The 15385-nt window shown below is 39.5% G+C and overlaps 1 protein-coding gene across 1 annotated transcript in view; it reads left to right on the top strand.

The window, feature by feature from the left end:
* Positions 1 to 288: 288 nt before the first annotated feature.
* The window catches only part of NID1 (nidogen 1), a 41941-nt gene continuing 26844 nt past the window's right edge, over positions 289 to 15385 (top strand). Inside the window, exons 1-8 of the mRNA XM_014874322.2 lie at positions 289 to 501; positions 6881 to 7180; positions 8251 to 8480; positions 9110 to 9537; positions 10337 to 10486; positions 11723 to 11974; positions 12869 to 13069; positions 14827 to 15072. Coding sequence (XP_014729808.2) covers positions 295 to 501; positions 6881 to 7180; positions 8251 to 8480; positions 9110 to 9537; positions 10337 to 10486; positions 11723 to 11974; positions 12869 to 13069; positions 14827 to 15072 — 2014 coding nt within the window. The 5' untranslated portion in view covers positions 289 to 294. The remainder of the gene's footprint in view (positions 502 to 6880; positions 7181 to 8250; positions 8481 to 9109; positions 9538 to 10336; positions 10487 to 11722; positions 11975 to 12868; positions 13070 to 14826; positions 15073 to 15385) is intronic.

The raw sequence follows: 15385 nt of genomic DNA, 5'->3' as shown, positions 1-15385 counted from the left end.
CCGAAAGCGGCTGAGCGTCCCCATCCCCGCGCCCCGGAGGGCTCCCGAGGGTCGGTCCCCGCGGGCTGCGCGGACGCCGCTTTGCTCCCGCGGGCGAAGTCCCGGGCCGGGAGCGACCCTCGCGGCCGAGCCCCGCCGCTGAGCCCCGCTCGGGCTGTGGGAGCGGCCGCGGGGGTCCCGGGGCCGCTGTTCGCCCGCCCCTCGCAGCCATTGGCCGCGGCCCCCCCGCTCCCCGCCGGCCCCCTTGCCCGCGCTTATAGCGGCGGGACGGCGCTGCCGCCGGGAGCCGCCGGGATGCTCCCCCCGCCGAGCTGTCCGCGCTGGGCGCTGCTGGCCCTGGCGCTGCCCGTCCTGGCGCTGCCCGCAGAGCGGCTGGCGCTGCTGCCGCACGGCGAGGACCGCGGCGATGCCGCGCTGGAGCCCGGGGACGATGTGCGCTCGGCGGCGCTGGAGCTGAGCACGGCGCTGCGCTTCTACGGCGCGGCCGTCCGCTCCCTCTATGTGAGTGTGGGGCCCCCTTTGGCTGCCGGCGGCTCGGAACCGCTCCTGGCGAATCCCCGGGGAGCTTTGGGTGGGTGCACGGTGGTGCTTGTGGGTCTCGTGTGGGTTCCGTGTGAGTGCCGAGGTCAGAGGTCGGTCCAAAGAGTTTAATTGTTCCAGTTGTGTGCAGCCAGGTATCGAGGCCGTGTTAATTCCCTTCTCACACTGTGCCGGGGCAGATTCTTCGAGGTGCACAGCCTCCGCTGGGAGACAATGCAACAGATAGCAGTAGCGTAAAGAAAATGCAATCGACTAACCAGAGTAAATGCCATCCCCAAGCGTTTTCTGCACTCATAACAGAGTGTTTTCGGCTCAGCAACATCCTCGTTGTGGTCTGTTTTGTGTGTTTCGGCATGCCAGAGTCACAAAACTGGAACGGGGTGTCTAACCAGCAGCCTAACATGTCCAAGACTTGCACCTCTAAGCACTGGAGAACTTTCTGTTCCTTAATGTCTTTGGCATTCTCGGGTGTTCATTGCTTTAAAAGTCTCTTGGGCAGAGGAAGCCCCATATTCATAGTAATTGTAGGCTTTGGGCTGCAAGCACATCTCAGCCTTGTGTTCATGTCTCACAGCTGAATCTACATCCCCAAGTGGTGTGTGCATGTTCATAGCTGATGGAGGGTGTTCAGTATTTGAAGATGGGATTGGAAACAGATTGCCTGGAGCAGAGCTGCTTAAAAGCAGCCATAAGGAAAACTCTTTGAAATGGCAGCACACTGCAAGAGTACTACACACTTAATCATTGCCTCTTTTCCCCTGAAGCCCTATCTAGGCTAGCAATTGAACATGCTGGGTAGCATATTTAGAAAGGTTTTGGTAGGGAAGGCACAATGTATTTAGTGCATTAATCTGGCAAACTAAATCTCGCCTCCCTGTCCACATAAAGCAGTGTGGTTTAGTATCATGGATCTATCTCAGTGGATTAACCTACATGGAGACACTTGGGAAACTAGAGTTCCATGTGATTGCAGTCATTCAAAATTTGATGTAGTTTTCATGCACTTGAGTCTGTTTCATGGGTATTCACCGAAGATATAACTTGCTTGTGCTACACTGAGTTATAGTAGTGCTGACGCTAACATTACACTCCATTTCATTGTCCATACTGCCACTACTTGGATAAATCCCAAAATAATATCTGAAATCTAAAATTTTGCAGGATTTGGGTTATGCTTGTGTGGAAAATGGATATTGTTCACTGAAGTTGGCACTGATGGTGAAGTATTAAGTGGAGTTCAGGCTTCAGTTTGACCCTTAGTTAATTTTCTTGCCTTCTGTACTCTAATTCGCTCACTGATTATAACCCAAGTAAAAAATACACTTTTTAAAGCACTAACATATTCTTGAAAGACAGTGGGCTGTATATTCAGCCACTGAGAAGCAAAGATGGCAAGCAGCATGCAACAGAGGTAAGCAATAGAGATGGGACAAAGTTCTCAAAGAGCAGTAAATTGATTAACCAGTCTAGTTTTCTTTAGTTTAATGATACTGTTACTTGCCCCACACTCAAACAGGAACAATTCTAACTAGTTTTTGCCTGAAAGATTACCCATATAGAGTCTACTTCCAAATCACTTCCAGGACTTTGCCAGCATTACTCAGTACTCAGGATGGGCAGTTTTAATGAATGGCATTTCTATACACTATGCAGAGGCTTTTTCTTGCACTGCATCTGGCACAAGTACTGCAGAACAGAAGCACAGTACAAACTTCATGGGGGAAGGAAGAGGAGAAGTATACCTGTTAAGGAAATGTACTGAGTAGTTTTTAATGCATTTTCACATTACATATTTTTATTGTATATTTACAATGTATACTTATGAGGCTCTATGATCTTGTGTGGCTGGAGTTTCCAATGTAGTGCTAGTTGTAATAAATCTTATCAAGCTGATACAATTAATATTTACTGCACATAATTTTGTGTAGCAACTTTATATTGGTTCTCTTTCTATCTTTTTTAACAGCTGAGAAGATGAATTGTTTAAGTTAGCTGTATACATGAATAGAAAGGCAAGTCATTCTGTGAGGTGATTGTTTAGTACCAACTTGTCATAAAATCCTTGGCAACAAAACTTTTCCTCATAGACAGAAAAGAGCACTTTTATTTCATATAAGTGGAAATAGACTTTCACATATTGTGATCTTCAGTATGGTGCTTTTGTAAGTAAGATTTATAGCATTGAACTCTCACTAACTCATACTATTCTATTCGTTCTAATAGCACATTTTAATTAAGGCTTTTTCAATTTACACTAAAGCTCACTGGTGTGGAAAAATGGAAGGATTAGGGGTTATCTCCATTTAGGAAAGAATTGAGAATCCTCTAATGCAAACTTGGTACAATTTTTTTAATCAATACTTATTAACTTCTTAAATTAATGGTTGGTCATGTTTGTATCAGAAAGCTTTGCTGCTTTACATCAACTGTCACTTCATTATAAAAATAAATTCAAAATTTCTAAACGTTTTTTATGCAAAAATATTCAAACCTCTAAAATGCCTAGTCATTGAACAGGGAAAAGTACCTCATTTGTTAGAAACTTTAATTTTTTGTTGTACACAAATACAATTTTTCTTTTAATAGAAGTACTTCCTTACTTTGCATTCCTCTTCTGACTTGGTTTTCAAGGTGGACCTGTAATTGTGTATGTGTGTTACTGGTTCTGCTACAAACCACAAATGTATGTTAACTATGCGTGTAATCCAGAAGTTTAAGGTTCTAAAAATACATCTATGTTGGTTCCTGTCAATTTGAATAGTGTTATACCCTAAAAGGAAAGATGTACGGTAAAGCTGGTCTTTAGACAACGCCCACCTGAGGCCTCTTTTCCCCCCTTTCCCTTTTGACAGGAATGATGCTTTGATGAAATTCAGTACTTATCCCAAATTACTTCTCTTTATTTTGGGATTCACACTTAAACCTTTGTTTGTGACCTTGAAAGTAGCAGGGTGAAGTTAAAGGAGTATTCACTGTCTTTGTCAATATAAATTTATTGTTGAATCTGAAAGCTAAAAGCTTTTTTTTCATTACTGGTGAGTTTCTTTTTTTGCCTTAAAAATCAAGGCACAAAAGGGAGCACCTTGTTCATTTATTTTCATGTGATGGCTTGCAAATGTTTTCTGGGTTATGGAAACATTCTCTTAACATTTAAAACTGAACTATCTCAGTTAAAAACTTGCTTTAAATAAATGGGGTTTGCATCTCCTTAATAAAATTATTTCTGACATTAAAGTTTTTAGCAAATAGGAAAGGAATAGCTAGATGCATGTCACTAAGAGGTGAAAAGAGGAGGGTCATCTCTTCTGGCTTCTGCTTTATTCTGCAGTATTAACTAGTCGCGATTGTACTTCCTCTTAATTCTATTTTAATCTCTGCCATAAATGGGGGATCATGAAGCTGCAAAATCTACACACACCAAATCTGATGAAGAGCATGGAATTTGTTTAAAATACTTCAAACACCAGTCATCTCTCACAAGAGGATTTAGATGAGAGTAGAGATATTTGTGTACAAAAAAAATGTAAGAAAGCAGAAGGAAGAGGAAAACTTTTAACTTGCACTAAATATATTACTTTAAAGAGGGAGTGCATCTCTTTGCTAAAACATCTCAGCAAACAGACTGTAATGTCCACCATTCTCCATCCTGTCTTCCAGTGGTATAGTATAATTGGTGGGTTTTAATTTTCAGGGCATGCTTTAGCTTTGCTTTACAGAGATATGAAATATTTTCTAGTGTACAGATGTTGTAAGAGTTCTGGGAAATTTTCTGGACTAGATTTCTCTTATCTGTCTGACTCCACTTTTAGGGTCTGTACAGAGGTAACCCATGCTGTGTTTTTAGTTCTTTATTCCTCAGATTCATAGTTCACCTTAGGATCTGTGGCCACTGTCAACTCATAAATGAGTAGTGTAAAAATTATCACAATACTCAGCTTCTTCTCCCCCTCTCTAACATGACCTGCTTTCCCAAAATGTTTGCACAGATTATTTACTGCTTATATACCTTAGATATACTGTTCATGCATAAAGCCAGCTCACCTATATTTTTTTTACATGCTCTTAACTTTTTTGATGTTTTACACTGTAGCTGCTAATGAAATTATACATCTGCAGAAAATAGTCAGCATATGTCAAGCCACTTTTAAAATAAATTCTGATATCGTGTGGGAACTATTTGCTAAGTTTAGCTGATGGTTTGTGATAAACATTATCCAGTTATACAACAAGCTGGCTGACCACTGGTCTGTGGCAGGGGACATGCTCTGACCCTCTGGATAGCCAAAGGAGAGTTCAAGGTATAGGTGTTGTGTATGGAAGAGTGATTTGCATCATAAGTTCTCATACTACACTTTTTCTGATGTACTGTTATGTAGCAGCAGTGGTGGTCCAGATTTTATAGATGTTGCCAAGGCACTTGTAGCCAGCATCCTTGATGGGCTTGCACAGACCATAATTTCTCTTTGAAGAATATGTGTGGCCTCTTACTGGTCTCCTTGTTTACAAATTTATAGATGGAAAAGGGTGAAGAAATATGTGGAGACAATAAGAGTGATCAAAGACAGAGGATAGCTCTTAGGGAATGCATGGGTAGGCTGAGGCTCTTCACTCTGGAGGAGAAATTACATAGTGGGAGAGACTGGGTAGAATTTTTGTATTTCCCAACACAAAAATTAAGGCCATCAAGTGTAGCTGAAGCTGGAAGGCAGACTGAAAGCAAACAGAAGTTGGAGAGACCTGAGGATATGAGTCACAAATTCGTGGAGTTCCTTTTCAAAGGATTTTGTGGATGCATAGAGTTTATATGTGTTAAAGGAAGACTCAACAAATAAGCGATAGAGATACACTGACCATGAAAAATACTCAAACCACAGGGAATCTCTTGAGATGGATGCAGCTGGAGGCTCACTGGAGAAGTATGTGCATGTCCTCTTGTTTTGCTGATTCTCCAAGCTAGCAGGTACAGCTGGGAACAGGCCACTGGGCTAGGTGGCCTTGCAGTCTGAGTCAGTGGCTATTCTGACCCACTTCTAGGCATTTGTAAAGATTTTATCATGTTGACGGTATCTTGACTGTGTAAAAAGATCCAGCAACAGTTTGTTCTCCTTGGACTCACAAGAATTCCTGTGAGTGAGATAAGTATGTGGGGGACTGCAGTTTTAATTTCATAGCTTATAGGGACAGTTCTGGGACCTCTGTCCACTTTTGAGTCCCCTGTGTATGTGGCAGCAGCTCCAGAGTGAGTGCCTGGCTGCCTGCAGGTAGTCAGATGTGTCCTGTTATCGAGTAGTCCAAGACTTGGAGGTGGATTTGTATGTGGCTGAGTCAGTGCCAAACACAGCTGGTGGAAGGGCCTGGCACAGAAAGCTCTGTGTGAGCACTTTGTGCACCAGCTCAAGGCTTGACACCTGTAGTCTGTGTGTGAGAGCCAGCTCTGGTTTGTCAGTGGAGTTTGGCTGTCTCACTTGGATGTGCCCTAGCACCTACTGTATGTATGTATTTATCTCAGTTTCAGTCAGAGGTGGCTGACTGTGAATCATCATCTCACTGATAGGTTGAATCTCTTTGAGCCAGTACCTATGCATTTACAGACCAAGTGTTTCACTTATGTGAATTCCTTTCCCCACCCCCCTTCAAGTATTAGACCCATTTTCCTATCAGACTGTGTCAGGGCACTCAGCTGTAAAGGAATTTATAGGGTGGCTTATAACTGCTGTGGAAATTCTGTCTCCTAGAGTCTAAAGCCTCTGATATAAGAGCTGTGCTCTGTGCTCACACCATGTATGAAGAGTGAGTAGCAGCTTGTTGTTAGCCTTGCACAGTAACAAAGAAGTTCCTAGGAGGGTAGTTGTAGTGAAGTAAAAACTAAAGCAGTCCTGGCCAGGCAAAGAGAAATCTGTACGTCTTCCCAAAAGACTTTCATGCAAGCTATTACAATATATAAGCATGGAACAGGGTTTTTTTGGGTTGGCATTTATGTGTGAATTAGTTCTTTGCTCAGAAATTCTATCAGTTTCTGAAGCATTGGTGGAAAGGTTATGAACATCCTTGTTAGAAGAGACAATAGGTGTCTGAAATTTAAATAGCTGAAATCTTTATCTAGGAAAAAAAGGCTGTAATATCTGTAAAGTTGACCTCTGATTTTGGGCAACTGACATCTCAGGACTCCTGGCATGGGATAAAAAACAAAAGCTTAAACATTCACAATTACTTTTTAAGTACAAAACTGACTTTTGATTAAATTTCTTCTGGAATTAAAATTAAAATATTGTGATCTGGAGCACATGTGTGAGACAGTTGTATGAAGAGTATTTGTGTTATAATTTTCTTCTTTTTTTAGGTTACCACTAATGGGATTATTGCAGTGAATGAACCCTCAAGTGAAGAAAAATACCTTGGTCAATTCCCAGTGAGTTTTGGGGCTATTGCTCCTTTTATGGCTGACCTGGACACAACAGATGGACGTGGAAATGTGTATTACAGGGAAGATTCATCCTCAGATGTCTTGCAACTTGCATCAGACTATATTAAAAGAGGTTTTCCTGAGAGTGCTTTTGATCCCAGCAGCGTTGTTATTGTCACCTGGAAGTCTGTGGCTCCTTTCCGGGCACCAGGAGAAGATCATGCTTTGGAAGAAAAGGTGAATATTAATCAGAGCTTTAAGTCATGTTGGACATGGTCAGCTAAAGTGTAACACTGTAACCTTTCGCTTTGAAGTCTTGGAGTTCTTTGTTTTTAAATGAATTTTGCAGACCTAAGAATGTTTATTATCGTTGAAAAGGCTATAGTAAAATAGGAGTTTCCGGAACTTTTACTTGAGATTTATTTGAATAATGTGTTGTTAATTCAAAAGAAACTGCTTGAAACGACATTGCTAATTTTGTTGTTTCCTAATGACTTTAACTTTGAGTGTTAAATGTGTGTGATAATAACTGAACTAGAATATCCTGACCTCCCTCTGTGCAATGTAATCCTGCTGTCTTGCATTTTTCAGCAGACTCTTAAGTAATTTTGACATCAAACTGTGTAAAATCAGATAACTATATGGAGTAGTCGGATCTTAAGGCCATTTTGAACAGATGATATTGCATTCAGAAAAAGCTCATGTTTTGTAGCTAGTATTGGATTAAGAAACAGAGATTATTTTAATTTTTATTCACAAATAATTTCCCCCTTTTTAAACCATTCAGGTACTATCCTGCAAGGATATGTAACTTTGTACACCATAATTATCAAAGTTGATGAGAACATTACATTACTTAGCACATCTTTTTATGTTAACAATTAATTTCTTTTGCTGAACTTGGCACAAGAATTGTGTTTATAGTAACAATTCTGCACCCTAGTAGCAATGAGCAGCTGATGTCTGAGGTGCTGTCCCAGTGGTTCCTACAGTAGGCAGGAGTGTTCCTATGGGAGAAGACTTTAGCAACATGAAACTTGAACTTTAAACATTTTTTTTACAGATTTTTAAATTTAGTCTATCACATTACTTCTGTTATTTTAAGGAAATGAAATAGCATCCTATAACATTACAGAACTTAAAATTGTTATACGTTGGGCAGCCTATCTATTTCCTACAGATTTAAGTTACTTTCGTTAATGTTTTCTTTTTAATGAGAATTCTGATTTTCATTTTGTGTTTTTTAAAAAAATATCTTTCTTGACTATTTTTAAGTGAGTAAATATGTATTAATTTCTTTTCCACAGAGAAACACATTCCAGGCTGTCTTAGCCTCTTCTGATTCCAGTTCCTATGCCATTTTCCTTTATCCAGAAGATAGCTTGCAGTTCTATAGCACATACTCCAAGAATGGCGATGAAAATATTCCTGCTACGGTTGGCTTTAGTCAAGCCTCTACAAACTACTACTTTTGGGAAAAGCCAGGATCCTACAATGTCATTGCTAATGATGAAGACAGCATTAGAAACCTGTGCAAGTATGCTTTTTTCTTTGTCTAAACTCCTGAAGAAAACATCAGTTCCATGTTTTTTTTAACTGTAGCATGAATCAATGAGATCTAATAAGATCCCATTAGCTATTGCATGAGAAATCACGAGATCTGCCACTGATAAATATCCGCCCCCTTGAGGACTTGGAGGAATTTGGTGAAATTTGTTAAAAGTCCATACTCCTATTGCCACTGGTAGGAACTCTTGTATACTTAATTCTTCTTTAAATAGTACCACTTAGACTTCAACTCCTCATAATCTATCCTAGGCAGGTTGTTTTTGAAAGAAAGAGTGAACAAGCAGGAAAGGGAATGAGTTAGAAAGTTTTAGTTAGTGGTAGCAAGATTTTTGTGGCCCTAAAATCTTCTGTTCCCACCACTTTGGAGACAACAAACATAGACATTCTCAGCAGAGCTCTGGATGAGGAGGAAAAAAAATGTTACCCAAACTGTCAGGGGTGTTTTACAGTTGAATAAACTGTACCTGTAGGTAAGTATGTAATGTAGATAAGATAATTAGACAGTTTTGTCCTGACACTTTGCAGTGAAGGATAACATTGTATAGGCTAGAAATACCACACAACTTGCTTTATTTGGCATATGCTTCTCTTTGACAGAAGCAGCAATGCTGGGAAGCAAGGCATCTGGGTGTTTGAGATTGGTAGCTCATCTGACAGTATTGTGCCTGCCAAAATCAGCAATGTCTTGGAGAGCATAGAGCCCAACGAAGAAGATCAAGAGATGACTTCTAAGCCCTTTATGTCTGACTATGGTTCCACTGAAATAACACAGCAGTATATCACAAGTAGTACAGACAGCACTGAAGAGGATCAGCACCTTGTCACATACAGTGTTCCTCAGTTAGGTACAGAAGACTTTCTGACTTCATACCAAGATGTAGCAGGAACACCTTCAACTGAGTCTTTTTACAGTCCTCAAAATTTCCCGACAGCAAAAGCTCCACCTCGCCAGTTTCGGATCCAGCAGTTTCCCCCACAGCCACCTCAAGTCATAGATGTGGAAGAATTTGATGAAACTGGAATAGGTAAGGTCTTTTGTACAGTTTAGCTGCTTCTAACATGGACAGGCTGCAAAAAAGGCACGTGAAAGAAATTGAATTACAAAAGAAACAGTGTTTCCTTCTAATTAACTTCATATCTAAAAATCTGGACACATCATAAGTTTCTGGTATTCATTGAGTTAGTTTATTTGGATGTCACCTCAGATGCAGTTGTTGCCAGTCTAATAAACTAGTTCCCTAGTTAAGCTAACAGACCTTTCTCAAATGTGTTACTGAATTCAGGTGATTCAATAAAGCCTCAAGTCTTAGAAGGGTGGAATTAGCAATACTAAGTTCTGACAAAGCATTTCGAGAAATTTCAGATGTAAGAGCTGCTATCCATTAAATAACAGGGTAAAACTATTAGGATTACAGGGTGCATCAGTTGCTGCACAGTCCTGGGTACTGTACTGATATGTTTTGTTCTGAAGTTGGGAAGTCCTCTTTTTGTTTTGATTCAGAAACAAGGACAAATTAAAGTTATTGTATGTTTAGCTTTGACAGGAATTTTAACTGATCTGTGTTAATATAGATCTGCTGAAGTCAATAGAATCAGACAGTTTTCTAACTAAATAATTAAACAGCCCTGATGTTTTCTGCAAAATAGTAGAAAGTTATTTGCACATTGCAAGGTTAGCTGATAGCAATTGCAATAGTTCGTTTTCCTTAAAGAGAAAATGAAAAGGTGATCAAGTGAGTCCAGAGACACTTCTAAATTAGTCCAAGGATATGTGAATACCACAGTAATTATATGTAATTAAATGTCTGGTCTTATTGTCCACAGTGTTTCGCTACCACACAGATGTCCAACAGACCTGTGCTAACAACCGTCACCAGTGCTCTGTTCACGCTATTTGCAAGGATTATCCCAACGGGTTTTGTTGCAGTTGCATTGCTGGTTACAAAGGAAATGGCAGACAGTGTGTAGCAGAAGGTAACTGGTTTGAAATTTAGATACATAAACAACAATTACACACGGCATTCTTGAATGAGGTGACCTGTATTCAATTCCAGAATAGACCCGATAAAAACTTTTTGAAAGACTTACCACTGAGATAGAGTGAAAAGCATTTGAATCAGTGAGAGCTACTTTTTAAAATAGTTTTTTCAGTGAAGCAAATTGTTTTGAGTGGTCAGTTTTATGCTTTATGCATTTTAATGTGACTTTCTAGGAAAAATAAACTTCTTCTGTAACTGACATTATTTAAAATAAGTCATAACATCCAGTGGTATTTCCTAGAATTAGTCATGAAGTTCCAACATGTTATAATCTGATATGGTCCTCACTCTAGAAATGGACAGTTCAAAGTGGTGAACAAATTGACTTTGATCGTTGAACCAAAGAGTATGGCTCCTCTTTGACTCTTAAGCTGCTTTACTAAAGGGTGATCTGCCAGATTTCTGTTAAATACCCATTTAAACTGTGTTCCCGTGTAAAATCCATAAAGGAATTTCTTATGTATACACTTGTAATCCTCGTAGTGATTTGGCTCAGAGTACAGATGCATTTCAACAGCTCAAATAGTTACTGCAAGACTGTGTTTTATAACCTAGGAAAGCAAGCTAATACTTAGCTTTCAGTTCATAAAATTGGATTTTCCATAGAAAGAAAAGAAGGATGTGATGATAATGAAATTTAAACTTCCACGTGGGAAATTATGTACAGGAGAAAATTAGCAATCCAAAATAGCTACTCCTGTATAACACTGACAATCTTCAAAATGGCCAAGAAATGTAATAGGTTAGAGTAATAGAGAATCAGTTATTCTAATGCCTAATGGTGTTAGCCTCCTTACAGAGAATGAAAAAAATCACATTCAGTGTGTATTGATATGAAGTGTGATCTTAAGAAGCTTCTGTCTGCCACTTACTATCAGATATACTGTAACAATGTTACGAAGTTATCCTTACAGAAAGAACTTTCAATGAGTATAAAGGGCAAATCTCTTCAGGCAAATTTGGCCATTTAATCCTTCACATTAGACAATACACATGCATGTACCCACATAAGCAAGTGAACACGTTGCAATTTCTTGTCTGAACTCTGTGAGTATTTGTTTGCCATTTATTTCAACACTAAACACTGAACATTGTGAGCACTCTGGACATGTTCCTTGGAGACTATGAGAGTACTGTTGTTTTGTTCTGATGCCTTGTATTGATTTGCCAGGTTCTCCTCAGAGAGTCAACGGCAAGGTCAGAGGAAGAATCTTTGTAGGAAACAACCCAGTTCCAGTTGTATTTGAGAACACTGATCTCCACTCCTATGTTGTGATGAACCAAGGGCGTGCTTACACTGCTATCAGCACAATCCCAGAGACTTTGGGGTATTCTTTACTACCTCTTGCCTCTATTGGAGGTATCATAGGATGGATGTTTGCTGTGGAACAGCAAGGATATAAAAATGGATTCAGCATTACTGGTAACTTCTAAATTAAAATAATGTTCAAAATTGCTTTGCTTTTCTCTGTCTTGGTAGAAAAGAAATGTGAATTTAGAAGCAATATAGCGTGAAAACACACATCTATTCTGAGCTGCAAATTGTTTTTTTGTAATAAGATTTCACAAAAAATACACAATTTTTCTTGTTTACCATATATAGGATCTGAAACACTTTACAGAAACAGCTGCTGCATGACATGCAAATGATTCTGTTAGCTAGTTTGAGGGAAACCCCTGCTTACAATTTGAGCTTTTCGTAAGAGATTAAGGCCAAATCTGATTGGCTGTGCTGTTGTGAATTCAAGCTGTAGATTCAATCTCTTCTAGGAGAACACATGTTTCTTTTAAAAATTTGATCCTTTACAGACTTGTAATATGAATTTCGTTGAGCACAACTTTTTGGTTTGGGATTTTCTTGGTTTTGGTATGTTTGAAGCTTGTTCTGGAATTTATAACACACATTTCACTTGGTTTTGATTTGAAAACAGATGTACTGGATTTTGAATTTTTTTTTTAACTCTCTGTACTCCTAATGGAATTTTTTTCCAAAATGTCCTTTTAAATGGTCGGATAAGGCCTACTGCTATTAGCTTAGTCAGAACTTCTTTTTAAATTTAATAAAAGCTGGCTGCCTCAGATTTATTTGTGATTTATCATGTTCAGTGCTTAAAAAAATTTGCTTGCTGTATCCAAGTATATTATCAGTATACCTCTGAAAGTTATTTCATTAGAAACACAAGACATTAGCAACTGTGCCAAATCAAAACTTGCAGACAATAGTAATTTATATTTTATCTACTAGAAGCAATATTTGGAATAGAAGGAGTTGGCAAGCTCTATTAAGTTTAGTGTTTAACTAATTCTCTTTCTTTAGGTGGTGAGTTTACACGGCAAACAGAAGTAACTTTTCTCAGCAACAACGAGAAGCTGGTTGTAAAGCAGAAGTTCAGTGGCATTGATGAACATGGTCACCTTACCATCAGCACAGAAATGGAGGGCAGAATACCTGAGATCCCATCCGGGGCATCAGTCCATATAGAGCCGTACACTGAACTCTACCACACTTCTAGTTCTGGTAAGGTTCCATAGAATGAAATTATAAGTGCACAAAGCAGAGACTAAAACAATCTGAAACACATTATTTTATTACCTTTTTAACAAGTGTGTTTAGGACCCTTTGACTTATAGAAAGTTGCATTTTACCTCTTAAGAAAAGGTTTCAAAAGAAAGTGGATTTTGAGTGGGACAATGCAAATATTTCTCATCTTTTTATCGAAAATTACGAGTTTAATTTTCTGTGAACTGTTGTTTGCAAAACACTCTTGATTTCCCTTTTTGTTGGCCTTTTTTTTTACGCTGTTGATGTTATACAAGTTGCAAAGTTTTTCTCTGTAAGTCCACAGCCCTTTACTAGGAGCTGTACTGGCATATAGCTTCTTGTGGTAATGTCATTAAGTGAGCTGTGATCTTTGATGAGACTAAACCCATTATTTACCACTATATCTCATGTAAACTTCATTACAATGAGTCTGCAAGCATTTATCAGTAGTATTTGAGCTGAATTTTAACAACCAATTGGGAAATTATCTCTTAATTCCCTTATCAGTTTCCTACATTGTCTCTTCAGTACTCCTCTCCCCTCTCTCTCAATTCCTTTATCATTGATCCTAGATTTCCTAAGAAAACCATTCTTCACTCACTATTTACAGGGCAATTTTGATATGCTTACTTATTTTGCTTTCCTCTTCCTGGATAAAATTGGGTGTTTCAATACAGAAAGTAAAGAAGTGAGGCTAGATTGTTGCTGCTGGCCAGCCAGCCCAGCTGTCAAAGAGCAATACAGATGAAGCAGCCTGTGGTGCACCCGTTTTCTAGAGATAGAAAATGGTGTGGTTACATCCTTACTGCCTTATATTCACTAATGTCTAGGTTTGGTAGCTAGTGATGAACCCATTTGTGCTTTGCCTATTGTTTTGGACTGGGAGGAGGAAAAAGTGGAAGCAGCAGGAAGCTTCTGCTTTGTGCTGAACAACTTGAGAGTTTGGGCAGCGTCTGCTCTACAGAGCAGTTGTCTACTTGGCAGAAATGCTGTTTCCATGGTGGTAAAGTCAGAGGCTGGAGGGAGGTGTCCTTCAGGCTGGATTTGATTTACCAGGACTTAAACAGCTGCAATTCTGCTGTCCTATGGCGTATCTAAAGGACTTAGCAGAAATCCAGCTTTAGCCAGCTGTTGCAAGTGGATTGATATAGGTATGTTCTGGTGTCCAAACAATGAACAGTGGTGTTCTGAGGACCTTTCTGTTGGTGGGAGGGTCCACAAGCCCAGATCTTTTTGAAGAGTTTTGTTCATAGTTTTTCCTGATACAGAAAACTGTTATGAAGCATACAGGAGCTCTCAGACGTGCATCTTCTTCATGGCTCTGTTAAAGTCCAAGGCTAATAGCTTACAATGAACAAAAAGTGGGTATAGTTTAGGCTGGTGAGACAGCTCTTGTCCTTAGCTTGGGACTAAGTTATAGAAGTCCACCTAAAGGAACTTCTGAGTTTGCTGAGTTGAATTTTCTTTTCATTACTTGGAAACCCAAAAAGTAAGGTTAAATTTTTAAAATATGTCAAAATAAATCAAATTACTAATTTCTGAAAGCTGTGATACCTGAGAGTAAGTGTATTCAAGTGCTTGTTCTGTTGCATGGAAATACATCCAATTTCATAGTCCCTAGCCTTTGAAATTCCCATCTGCACTACACAGACTTCATCCCAAGTCTGCAGATAGCATTTGACAGCGTGCTTTTGGTCTCTGCTCTGATCAGTATGTTTGCTGTCATGTCGTAGTGATCACTTCATCATCCTCGAGGGAGTACACAGTGACAGAGCCAGAAAGGGATGGAGTTGCTTCCACGTACACGGGTGCCTATCAGTGGCGCCAGACCATCTCCTTTGATGAATGCATCCACGATGACTCCCCCCCTTCTACTCCTGCCACTCAGCAGCTCTCAGTGGACAGTGTGTTTGTCCTGTACAACAGAGATGAGCACATCCTGCGATACGCCATGAGCAACTCCATCGGCCCCATAAGTGGTACGTATCAATTGCAAGTTTTGCTTATTCTCTTTTGTGAGTAATTAAGAGCAGTCATCCATTTTTTTAGCCTGCCCTAGCTGAGTGTTAATGAGTTAAATTAACTAATTTCATTAGCTGGTAGAAGTCCAGATCCACCAGAGAAGGAGAGAAATGGAACTGTTGAAAATTTGTATTTTTACTTGAGAAAGAGTATTTAAGTAATGCTCTATTCTTGAAATTCACTTGGTTTTATGTCTAATTCCTTGAAATACTCTCAATATACCACTTTGAATGTATTCCCACTTGGATGCATAGAATATGTTGTTCATTT

This window comes from Sturnus vulgaris, chromosome 3 (assembly GCF_052056855.1).
Source record: "Sturnus vulgaris isolate bStuVul1 chromosome 3, bStuVul1.hap1, whole genome shotgun sequence".
In the NCBI taxonomy this organism is placed as follows: Eukaryota; Metazoa; Chordata; class Aves; order Passeriformes; family Sturnidae; genus Sturnus; species Sturnus vulgaris.
Note: the sequence above shows the minus strand (reverse complement) of the source record. Positions and strands in the feature narration are given on the sequence as shown.